Source organism: Elgaria multicarinata, chromosome 7, assembly GCF_023053635.1.
Source record: "Elgaria multicarinata webbii isolate HBS135686 ecotype San Diego chromosome 7, rElgMul1.1.pri, whole genome shotgun sequence".
Lineage (NCBI taxonomy): Eukaryota > Metazoa > Chordata > Lepidosauria > Squamata > Anguidae > Elgaria > Elgaria multicarinata.
Window position 1 is genome coordinate 6,276,049 of NC_086177.1, and position 12,227 is coordinate 6,288,275.

Consider the following 12,227-nt stretch of genomic DNA (forward strand, 5'->3'; position numbering starts at 1 on the left):
AGAGAATGCAAGTTTATTTTGGCCATTGGCAGGAAACATTTAGAAACACCTCAAACTGCATTTCATTCTGGATTTATTTTCACTAATTTTTAAAAGAGGCATGGAATTATATTAATTAGTTTCAAGTGCATAGACCCCATGTGTCTATTCCAGTGAACAGACAATTCTCCAGGTTGGTGTGAGGAAGGCATCCCACAATGGGTTAACTCCCCCTATCGCCCAGGAAAAGCAGGGACTCACATGACTGAGTTTTAAGCCCTCTATTGGTCTGAAGCTCCTCCTAGCCAGTCCCTGCTTTTCGCCCAGGACAGAGCTACTTCTCATCTCCTCCTATCTCAAGCCTATGCTTATCTCTATTTCTAACACTTTTTAAACTTCTTACCTCTTTGACTTTCTTTCTCTTACCAAAAACAAACAAACAAACAAAAACCCTTTTCTGCTTCCTTTTCTCTGCCGCTTGCCTATCATTCTCTATGACCCCTCCGGCAAAGAAAACCATTTCGAAGCCTCAAAAGAAAAAGAAAACAACGACTCATGTGAGAGTCGTTAGGAAGCCATCAGCAGACAAAAGGATGACCTGCCAGAAAGGTCAAGGAGATAACCAGTTTGCCGGCTTAGGCTGCCTACTGAGTCTCCCAGCCGCGGAGGATCAAAGAGATCACCAGCCCGGAGGCCAAGGCCCCTCGCTGAGTCTCTTACACACCAGGAACGGTGCGATCCCGGCCTCAAAAGATGCGGCCGAGACTGAGGGAGTCGGGGGCTCAGCACGCCACCCTCTCCACTCAGAACAAGAGGAGGAAGCAACGGAGCAGCTGGATGCTCCAACAGCATCAAGGGTGAGATCAAATCCATTCTTTCTCCCCCACGTGGATGCTTCCCGCCAAACAAAGCGGGCGGCCATTTTGAGTTGCAGTTTCGATTCCAACTTGCAAAGGGAAGCCCCTCCTCCTTCCACCTCCTCCATTGCTCAGACACAGAATAATGAGATAGCCCCAACGCCTATCCTAAGCATGGCTCAAATAGATAAATCTGTTTTAGCACAGATCACTAAGGCAGTACTGGATAATCTGTCTGACCATTTGTTAGACAAGCAAACCTTGAGATCAAGCCGTTCTGCAAAACGCACCAGAGGCTTGCACACTTCTGAGTCTTCCTCCTCTCCTCCTCCACAATTAGAAAACAAAAATAAAAACAATGATAAAACAAAAAACAAAAATAAGGCTTTCAGGTCAAAACAGCCCAATTCTTCCCATAGTCTGCACTCATCAGCAGGCTCTGGGGACGACTCTCCAGACCCATACTCCATAGCCAAAGGTCGCTCTAACAAATCCAAGACCCCCTTGGCTGAGCCCCACCATGACAGTGATTCCTCCATAATGTCACTGCAGGAGTTCTTTTCAGAAGGAGAGGAGGGTGGATGGTCAGACATAGAAATTACAGACCATATCTCGGCTGATCGATTCTTTAACAAAGAGGATTTTTTACCTTTATTGTCCAAAGCAATTGTCTCTCTAGCTAGGGAGCCAGTACAACCCGACAAACAGCAATCTTTATCTAGAGGGGCAGCGATGTTTCCAGAACCCAAGCCAACCACCAGAGAGGTACCTTTTCCCAATTCCTTTAATAAATTAATGAAGGAGGAGTGGAAATCTCCCCTCCAGGGGAAAAAGGGAGTCAGTACAGCACAGAGGTTTTATACTCTTCCTCACAATGTGATGGAAGAATTAAAAATTCCATTAGTAGATGCCCCTGTGGCGGCCTTGCTCTCAGGCGCTGTATTGCCAAAAGACGGTGACTTTCCCCTAAAAGACCACGGGGAAAGAAGATCAGATACAGCTTTAAAAAAGGCGCTTGAAGCTTCAGCATTAGCTTTAAGGGCCTCAGCAGTATCATCTTTTTTCGCTAGAGCTTCCATCTTATGGGTGGAAGACATAATAAACAATAAGGAATTAGATCAGCCTACTTTATACAGAGGACTGCTCAAACTCTCTAAATCTTTTGCCTTCCTGGCTGATGCTACACAAGATGCGCTTCAGTTTTCAGCCCGCTCCATAGCAGCTGCTAATGTGGCCAGACGTTCCATTTGGCTTAAGCACTGGAATGTTGATCTTCCCTCAAGGGGAAATCTTGCGACTGTACCTTTCACAGGTGCACACCTTTTTGGAGAAGAGGCCTTAAAAGATGTCCTCATAGAGACTAAGGATAAGAAAAAAGTTATGCCTTCATCCTTCCGGCGAGAAGATAAAAAACTCATCCGGTCTTATACATCCTTTCGCCCATTCCGGACCACTAACCAATCTTCCTTTCGATCCAAAAGCTACAGGTTTCCTAAACCAGCATGGTCCAGATCCCGCTTTCAGTCCAGAAGCGCCAACTCCTCTAGCGCTTCTGCCAAACCCCCTTCTACTTTCCAGGCCTCAAGGTCTGGACGACAGCAGTTCTGACGCCAGGGAACCCTTCATCGGGGGGAGACTTCAACATTTCCTCCCAGCATGGGAACAATCCACAGACGATCGCTGGGTCCTGGACACCATCTCCCATGGTTATCTCATAGAGTTTTGGAAACAACCTCCCCCTCGGTTCACCCCATCCCCCACATCACAATCCGCCACCAAGAATCACATCCTATCTACCGCCATACAGCGTCTACTTCAAATAGGAGCGATAGAACCAGTACCATCCATAGAAAAATATGAAGGTATTTATTCCATCTTATTTCTAGTAGCCAAAAAGGGCAAAGGCTGGAGACCAATTCTGGACCTCAAGCATCTGAACAGGTTTGTCAAATATCGAAAATTCCGTATGGAGACATTGCAAACCATCAAAGAAGCCCTTCACAAAGCAGAATATTTGACTTCCATAGACCTCACAGAGGCATATCTGCATATTCCCATCTCACTACCTCACAGAAAATTCCTACGCTTCACGTACCAGAACTATCATTACCAGTACAAAGCACTTCCATTTGGCCTATCCTCGGCACCCCGCATCTTCACCAAGCTCATGGTGACACTAATAGCTCATCTCCGGCTAAAGGGCGTGCATATTTATCCATATTTGGACGACCTTCTTATCCGTTCTGTTTCCAGTCAGAAAGCCTCGCAGGATCTACAGACAACTGTCGAGTGCCTAGAAAGACACGGCTTTGTCATAAACAGAAAAAAGAGCCATCTCACACCCACCCAGGTCCTCCCTCATCTAGGAGCACTTATCGACACCTCCAGGGGTTTAATATTCCTCTCCCCAGAGAGAATAGTCAAGCTTCAGGACCGCTCAAGGGCAATTCATCGGCAAAGAATAACCAACTTAATGGATGCTGCGCATCTTCTGGGTTTAATGATCTCATGCCTTGGCATTCTCCCATGGGCCAGGCTGCATTCTCGCCCCCTTCAGTGGTTCCTATTGCCCTTCCAAGCTCAAATAGCAAGGAGGGATCGCCTCCCAATACTTCTCCCTCTGCACGTCAGAGACTCCCTCATGTGGTGGCAAGACCTCCAAAATCTGCAGGTGGGCAGCCCCTTCCAGGAGCCTCAGAGGATCTTACTGACAACAGATGCCAGCCTCGAAGGGTGGGGAGCCCACTGCAACTCTCTCCTGGCCCAAGGAAAATGGAATGCAGAGGAAAAATGCCACAGCATCAACTGGCTGGAGCTCAGGGCAGTACACCTGGGTCTAAAAGCATTCTCACGCCATCTGCAACATTCTCATGTCCTAGTCAGAACGGACAACACAACAACACGAGCCCACATAACACGTCAAGGGGGTTCCAAATCCCTCTCCCTACACCTGGAGGTCCAGAGCATGCTATTATGGGCCGAACAGAACTTAGCCTCCATATCAGCCCAACACATCAAAGGGACCCTGAACCATACAGCAGACTATCTGAGTCGGCAACAAATAGACCCAGGGGAATGGAGCCTACATCCAGCAGTCTTCCAGAGAATCATACACCATTTCGGCCCACTAACGCTGGACCTGTTTGCATCCAGGCAAAACCACAAGCTGCCAAGATTTCTCTCCAGATTCCAGTCTTACGGAGCCGAAGGGATAGATGCACTATATATCAACTGGCCGAAAGAGAGGCTCTACGCATTCCCTCCAATCCCCCTCTTAGCCAGAGTTCTACAAAAAATCAGAAAGGAACAAGCCACTGTAGTCCTAGTAGCCCCCTTCTGGCCCCGACGCCCCTGGTTCTCCGAGATTCTAGCCCTAGCAGTGCAAGGTCCATGGTTCCTGCCCCAGATCTCAGATCTCTTGTCTCAGGGACCAGTACTGCACCCAGACCCAAATTGGCTCAAACTAGCCGCCTGGCTGCTGAGAGGTCCATCTACTTAACTCTGGGTTATTCTGAGGATGTCATATCCACCCTGCTGGCATCCCGCAAGGACTCCACCACCAGAATTTACGAAACAACCTGGAAGTCCTTCTGCAGGTGGAGTGAAAGGGAGAAGCTTATTCCACGGGCAACAGGTGTCAAGGAACTCCTAGCCTTTCTCCAACAAGGCCTTCAGATGGGTTTAAAACCAGGTACCCTGCGCAGGCAAACGTCAGCCCTGTCATCAGTCCTTTCCAGGCCTGGTAGGCAGCCACTAAGTTCACACCCTCACATCAAAAGATTCCTCCGTGGAGCCGCACTCAAGAGTCCTCCCATTGTCCATAGGTTTCCTTCCTGGAGCCTACACGTTGTACTTTCTGCATTGACTAAACCTCCCTTCGAACCAATTGCCTCTATCCCACTACGCATTTTGTCACAAAAAGTTCTTTTCCTTGTGGCCATAACATCTGCTCGCAGAATCTCAGAGTTATCTGCCATTTCAATCAGAAAAGGCCTCATCACCTTCCATAAGGATTCTGTCGTCCTTCGAACAGACCCGACCTTTATCCCTAAGGTCAAAACGCTATTCCATAGGTCACAGGAGCTTATTCTGCCATCTTTCTGTCCTAACCCTTCTCATCCACAGGAGAAGGCCTGGCACAAGATGGATGTCCGCAGAGCCATTAAAGTTTACTTAAAAAGGACAGAGTCCTTTCGAAAATCTGATTCACTGTTTGTTTCCTTTCACCCTGTGGCTATGGGCAAGAAGGTTACCAGATCTACCCTAGCTAGGTGGTTAAAAGCATGTATTTTTTCGGCCTATGAGGCCTCATGCCTCCCCAAGCCATTAGGAGTCACAGCTCACTCCACTAGAGCAGCAGCCACATCAGCCGCCTTAAGTACTAATGCCCCTCTGGCAGAAATCTGCAAGGCGGCCACCTGGACAAGTCCTAATTCCTTCATAAGACATTACAAAATAGACACATATGCCTCAGCGGATGCCTCCTTTGGCAGGAGAGTCCTCCAGCAGGTTGTAGGACTACAATAGACTCGGCTTAAGATTTTCCCACCCAGATAAGGGGTTTTAGCTTTTGCATATCCCATTGTGGGATGCCTTCCTCACACCAACCTGGAGAACGGAACATTGGTACTTACCGAGAAGGTTCCTTCTGGGTTGGTGTGCGGAAGGCATCCCAACCACACCCTGAAACACCACCGAGTCTATCAGGCCACTTGTCTCTGCATTTAGCCGGCCAGACCTTTTCCTAAGGATCCTCAAAGTTTGTACTCTCAGATTGATTTCTAAGTACTTACTAATAAGTTATCTGTTCCTCTGTGGTTCTTCCTTATCTATGATACAAAGAGATGCTTCCTTTCTCAATTTCTGAGCTTTAGCCATGGACGGAACTGGCTAGGAGGAGCTTCAGACCAATAGAGGGCTTAAAACTCAGTCATGTGAGTCCCTGCTTTTCCTGGGCAATAGGGGGAGTTAACCCATTGTGGGATGCCTTCCGCACACCAACCCAGAAGGAACCTTCTCGGTAAGTACCAATGTTCCGATCTGGGACTTCGGACCACCACTCTGCCACTGACACCACCCAGCTCCAAGGTTTCCCAAGTCCTAAAATGGATCAATTTTGGTGAAATATACTAGAGGTGCTGTGGGTCACCCGATAATCCAGTGGCTTCACAAAGTCATACCTCTAGCCTGTTCCAGATCTTAACATACTGTAGCAATTTTAAAGGCTGCCCTGCCTAAATAAACCCATTCACATGCTAAGCAAACCTGTTTTCAAATGAAAGATCACTTAAGAAGGCCCAAATTATAGCCCGATTCCTTCTCTGGGTCTTTAAAACAGTGCATAAAGCAGTAGTTTTTGCCACTACAACTAGAGAGGAAACTAACTTTGCCTAACCGCACACGTACCTTAACATGCTGTGTTCGTTGAAGCAATCGCCGATAAAGATTTCTTGTGTTCTCATATTCTTCTTGTTCAATTTCAAAGTCAATGTAAGATTTCCAAAGAACCTAAGAGGAGAGAATACAGGTTAGTTCTTAAGATTCAGAACAGTTTCTGCAAAATGCTTGTTACAAGCAATGCATATAAACACCTGATTCAGCAAAGCCAACATATATTACACACACATCGGTTTGTGTGAGCAGATCAGGTATAGCAAGGAAAATGTATTCAAAATTGAATTCTGTGTATTACTCTTACATAAGTTGAATAGAATGGTTGTATCCAAGATCTGCCTTTCCATGGAAGCTACCTCTGCCAGATTTGGGGGGATGTCCCCTCCCACCTGAACCATAGCTCACCCTATTCAGCATGGTCCCCATCCCTCTGCACAGAATTTTCAAGGGCTGTCATGGAAAGGAGGGGATGGGAAAATCTACTTCAACCAGACTGGTTGCACATGGCTGAATCTCATCCGACCCACTACATTATTTCCATATCAGACTAAACATGTTGCAGAGCATATTGAGAAGTTCTCCAGAACCCCTCTTTACCTCTGGCATGTCCAGTCGTGGCTGGCCAATAGCCAATTCGTAAATAGCTCTGGCCCTGTCAACATCACCGAGAATGGTTTCTAGCTCAGCAAATTTGATCCAAGATGTGCAGTTTTCAGGTGCAAACTCTAGAAACTTCTCATATAGTTTCCGGCAACGATCAAACTCTCGCAGCTGCAGCTCCAATTCAATGTAGCCTTTAAATAGTTTGTTCTTTGGACTTTTACCTATGGATGTTCCCTGTAAAGAAGAGTAAAAAAATTGCTTAAAGCTTGTCAGAAAGAGTATATGTGCATATTCATAAGTGGCAACATGGTGTGTGTTTTTAGACATGTCCAAAAGTTGTAGTGACTGGGCTTCTAATGTCTGATTCTCATTCCCACATCTGTCATTATCATGTTCATAAGATACGCTCTGAGAGTTGCATCTGCTATCCTGATTGGTGGGAGATTCCTGGGCCTGCGGTCTGTAAAAATGTCAGACCCAGACATAAAATGTAAGAGAAACCGGCAAAACTCACGGCACTGCCCAGAAACAGGTGGCCTTAGTCTAATGGTGGTGTGAACTACATGGAAAAGCCAGCTTGGAGTGGAGCCTCATCAGTTAATATGTGGTGTCCCAGGTGCTCATTCGGCCCAGGTAGTTTTTTTCCCCTCCTTACCAGAACTTGATTACAGAAGCAAACTAGGGATGGAGCATTCCTATAGGCTAAGTCAATTTGGAAGGTAGAAAGTGTCCCGACCCTCCCTTCTATTCAGCTTAGAAGCCACCAACATGCCAGATCAGTTCTTCCCTGGGGACAAATGCAAATGATCACTAGTAGAAGGATACCTACAGCATTGGGAAATGCAGAGTTATACTTAAGTTATAGTTAATGCTAACATTAATAGCTAGCAACAAAATTCTCTAGCATTGTCCTTTTTAAAAGTGTGGAAAAATCTTTAACTATGCCTACTAAATCACAGATACTTTCAGCAATTGCATAGAACTGCAACAATAAAACCAAGGGGTTGGAGTAATGCTGCTGGATAAAACGAGATACCTTCAACTATTGCTCAATATACAAAGAAAACCAACAGGGCTTAAAATTATATATATTCGTTACAAGAGAGATCAGACAAAAGCCAGTTTGATAATTTCCTCTCCACCATAAAGCAAACAACTTGGAAAATCATGTTGTTTTACTCACCAGTGCTCGTCTGGCAAGCTGGAGATTCTTCTGTCTTATTTCAAATTGAGCATAGAGCAGCCATATTTTGGCAAATGTAAACTGGGGGGAGGGGTAAATACAAAGATTTTGTTAATTATTATTTTTTGTACTTTATTTATTTACTTATTGCATTTCTGTATCGCCCAATAGCCGACGCTCTCTGGGCGGTTTACAAAATTAAGACAATTCAAGTATAAAACCATAATATAAAATACAATATAAAAGCTCAACCAGATAAAAATAGCAGCAATGCAAAAATACAAATTTAAAATACAAATTTAAATTTAGGAGCAATGCTTCCAATCCAAATTGAAAGAGCTTTGACTAAGGCAGTGAATCCAATAGCTGCTTAGGTGCTGTATCAGAGAAAACATGCCCCAAGCAGTTTTTATTAAGAAGCATTAGAAAATTCCCATGAATTTTTTTTCTTGAAATGTGTTGGGAATCATATCTACTTATGCAGCTGGCTGTTTTGTCTTCAGCAGTTCTATATTCTCTTATGTGACAGCAAGCCTCAGTGAATAAGAAAAGGAAAGGAACCTCTCGTGCAAGCACTGAGTCATTACTGACTCTTGGAGGGACGCCAGCTTTCACTGACGTTTTCTTGGCAGGCCTTATAGCGGGGTGGTTTGCCGTTGCCTTCCCCGGCCGTTATTACCTTTCCCCCAGCTAGCTGGGTACTCATTTTACTGACCTTAGGAGGATGGAAGGCTGAGTCGACCCGAGCTGGCTGCCTGAAACCAGCTTCCGCTGGGATCGAACTCAGGCCGTGGGGAGAGTTTGAGCTGCAGAAACTGCTGCTTTACCACTCTGCGCCACACGAGGCTCATGTGAATAAACATGCACATAATTAAACTATGTCCTATTGAAAGCAATGGGACATGTTGGTTGCAATTAGTTTCTCCATTGGCTTCAATGGGCCTTAGCTATGACCAACTAGCTGCATCAAGATCAATATAAGTGAGGAGGAGCTGAGGAGCCTTATGACGAAGGTGAAAGAAGAAAGTGCAAAAGCTGGGTTGCAGTTAAACCTTAAAAAAACCAAGATTATGGCAACCAGCTTGATTGATAACTGGCAAATAGAGGGAGAAAACATGGAGGCAGTGACAGACTTTGTATTTCTGGGCGCAAAGATTACTGCAGACGCTGACTGCAGCTAGGAAATCAGAAGATGTTTACTTCTTGGGAGGAGAGCAATGACAAATCTTGATAAAATAGTTAAGAGCAGAGACACCACACTGACAACAAAGGTCCGCATAGTTAAAGCAATGGTATTCCCCGTAGTAACCTATGGCTGTGAGAGCTGGACCATAAGGAAAGCTGAGCGAAGGAAGATAGATGCTTTTGAACTGTGGTGTTGGAGGAAAATTCTGAGAGTGCCTTGGACTGCAAGAAGATCAAACCAGTCCATACTCCAGGAAATAAAGCCAGACTGCTCACTTGAGGGAATGGTATTAAAGGCAAAACTGAAGTACTTTGGCCACATAATGAGAAGACAGGATACCCTGGAGAAGAGGCTGATGCTAGGGAAAGTGGAAGGCAAAAGGAAGAGGGGCCGACCAAGGGCAAGATGGATGGATGATATTCTGGAGGTGACAGACTTGACCTTGGGGGAGCTAGGGGTGGCGACAGCTAGGGCTGGTCCATGAAGTCACGAAGAGTCGGAAGCGACTGAACGAATAAACAACAAAAGCTGCATCAGGGCCAATATTTCTGTTTTTTATTTAAGCCAGAACGACAAAGGTGACAAATGACTGCAACCGATTCATTCCCAAAAAATGGAATAGGGTTTCTCCGTCAACGTATTGCAATTTGAGGAAGGTACATAAATGTGAAATGAAGAGATAAAGTTCACTGAACTTTTATATGATATCATGTACATGTTAGAATTGTTTAAAATAAACTTTAAAAACTGAGTTCTGTTAGCTGGGCTTGGACAGGATAATTTCCCACTGGATGGTGTCATTGACCTTCCAGACACGTTCCAATACAAGGAACTGAAGTTGTACAGTAGCATGATTTCAATGGGTCTACTTGAAGTAAGACTAAGTCTGGATGCAACCACTGTCTTTATTGCTTTTCTTGTAAAAGTGACAGACAAATATTACATTGGTTATGAAGTCAAACACCTGTGATTTTCCCCAAGAAGGAAGCAGGAGTATGCCCTTTGGAGGATTCAGTAACGGAGGCTACAGGGCATTTCTAACAATTGATTTTACAAACACAGGAGCAGAAATTACAGGGAAACAGAAGTCAGGCAGAGTTCTATATTCACAGCAATATCAGCACCCTGGATACCTCATAACACATACAGGCTGCCATTAGTGGATCAAACAAGCGTCAGCATTCTGTTACTAACAGTGAGATCCCAGAAGGATGGCTGGCCATAAACATGACATGAAGAATGCTGTTTTTTGTTTGCAGCATTTGGTAATGAGAGGAATATGAACTTATTCTGAATATGAAGCTTCCATTTAGTTATAATGGTCAACAGCAATTGATAACCCCCCACCACTAATTCTTCTATTCCCCTTTTAAAACTAACCTCAGATTTTATTCATTTGTTACTGAAGGATATTTTCTTCATTACAATTTTATTGAGTATGTGTAAGAGTGGGGGTTATAAGACTTTGTTGGCATAGCATAGAAAAAGGTTTTGGAGGCAACAAATGGGTTTAAATGGATGTACAAGTGATGGGGTAATATTTTAATATTAAGGGGGCAAGTGCGCACACACACATAAAACACTGTATTAAGGGTTAGATGCTTTGGTTTAGATAAGGCCTGATGAAATATTATTTGATATTGCTCAAAGACATCAGTTATAAGAACTTGTGACTTACACCAACTGTATGTATTCCTGTTAAAGGAACTAGTTGAAAGGTCCAGGGTGATGGAAAGGTAGAGTTGTGGTTTAGAAAATCCCTGTGCCCATAAGAACAGAGAAGGAAACCAGACAGTTGACCATATGAAAAGCAGAAGTAATGTGCAGATTTGGGATAAACAAGTACGTCAGAAGGAATGGAACATTCTGGGAAGAGGATGATCTAAATTGATGATGTGGACCAATAGACTAAGGCCCTTTCTACACCTAAGGATTATCCCAGGAAAATGGAGTGATTGTCCCTGTCTGCTCCCAGGATCCCCTGTGTCATTTGCATGCACAGGGATGATCCCGGGGGGGGGGGGGGAAGGCAGGTGTAGAAACAGCCTTAGATATTTGAACACAGGGGGGCGGAGCCAGCATCCCAATGGCGAAGTAGGAGGATTTGTTCCTGCCGTCGGTAGGTTTTGAATAACTCTTATCATCTAAAAGTATCAGGGCTGGAAATGGTGAAGAACAGCGATTAAAGTGTTTGGAAGCTTTGAGCCACAGACGGGGTTTGAAAGAACAATGCATTTTGCTGTGTAAAGGCTGCTATCTAAAAGCAAAGAGAGGGGGGCTAGAGCAGAGGAAGTTTCTTTAAGAACTTCAAGGAGCGATATTATAAGAAGTCTCCCAAACGGAGTGCTTATCTTAAAGGGAATTTTAATTGCAGAAGCCAGCGTCGGGAGAGACTGATTAATAGCCACCCCTCCTTTAGCAAGCAGTAAATTTTGTTAAACACGGCAATAAACCCCTCAGGAGTGCGCTGATTGACTGAGTTAAAAACGAAACTAACTAATACCAGCCGTAATTGCGAATATATGCCACCCAAAAAACAAGTTGCGGCCAAGCCACGGTGGATTGCCCACGCGTTAAACAATACGATTAGGAGATTACAAAGAGTAGCCGAGGCAGAAGGGGAAGATATTCAAAAAGATAAGCAAGAAGAATCCACAACAGCAACAGAAGAGCTCAAGATGGCTGCTAAAGTTGGCTCAGTGCCAGCAGAGCAGGGAGAGATGATGCAGCAATTTTCAGCTCTGTTGAAAGGGCTAAAGATGAGTTATTTATGAAAATTGAAATGGAAGTTGGCAAAACTAACAAGAGGGTGGATGATTTGTCTGCTGAAATGGCTATAAGAGAAAAGCAATTAGGCTTTTTGAAGACAGAGGTGGATCAGATGAAAAATCAGTTTAAAGATTTTAAAAAGATACAAGATGACCAAGAGGTGAAATTTAACGACTACGATAAGAGGCTGATCTCCTTAGAGGATAATTCACGAAGAACAAATTTACGCGTTCGTAATCTGGGGGAGAAGAAAGGG

General features: G+C 44.6%; 1 protein-coding gene across 1 annotated transcript in view; it reads right to left on the minus strand.

Moving 5' to 3' along the window:
* The window catches only part of CRNKL1 (crooked neck pre-mRNA splicing factor 1), a 34,691-nt gene that overhangs the window by 1,506 nt on the left and 20,958 nt on the right, over positions 1–12,227 (minus strand). Inside the window, exons 10-12 of the mRNA XM_063130172.1 lie at positions 8,017–8,097; positions 6,828–7,067; positions 6,243–6,344 (exon numbers count right to left, since the gene is read on the minus strand). Coding sequence (XP_062986242.1) covers positions 6,243–6,344; positions 6,828–7,067; positions 8,017–8,097 — 423 coding nt within the window. The remainder of the gene's footprint in view (positions 1–6,242; positions 6,345–6,827; positions 7,068–8,016; positions 8,098–12,227) is intronic.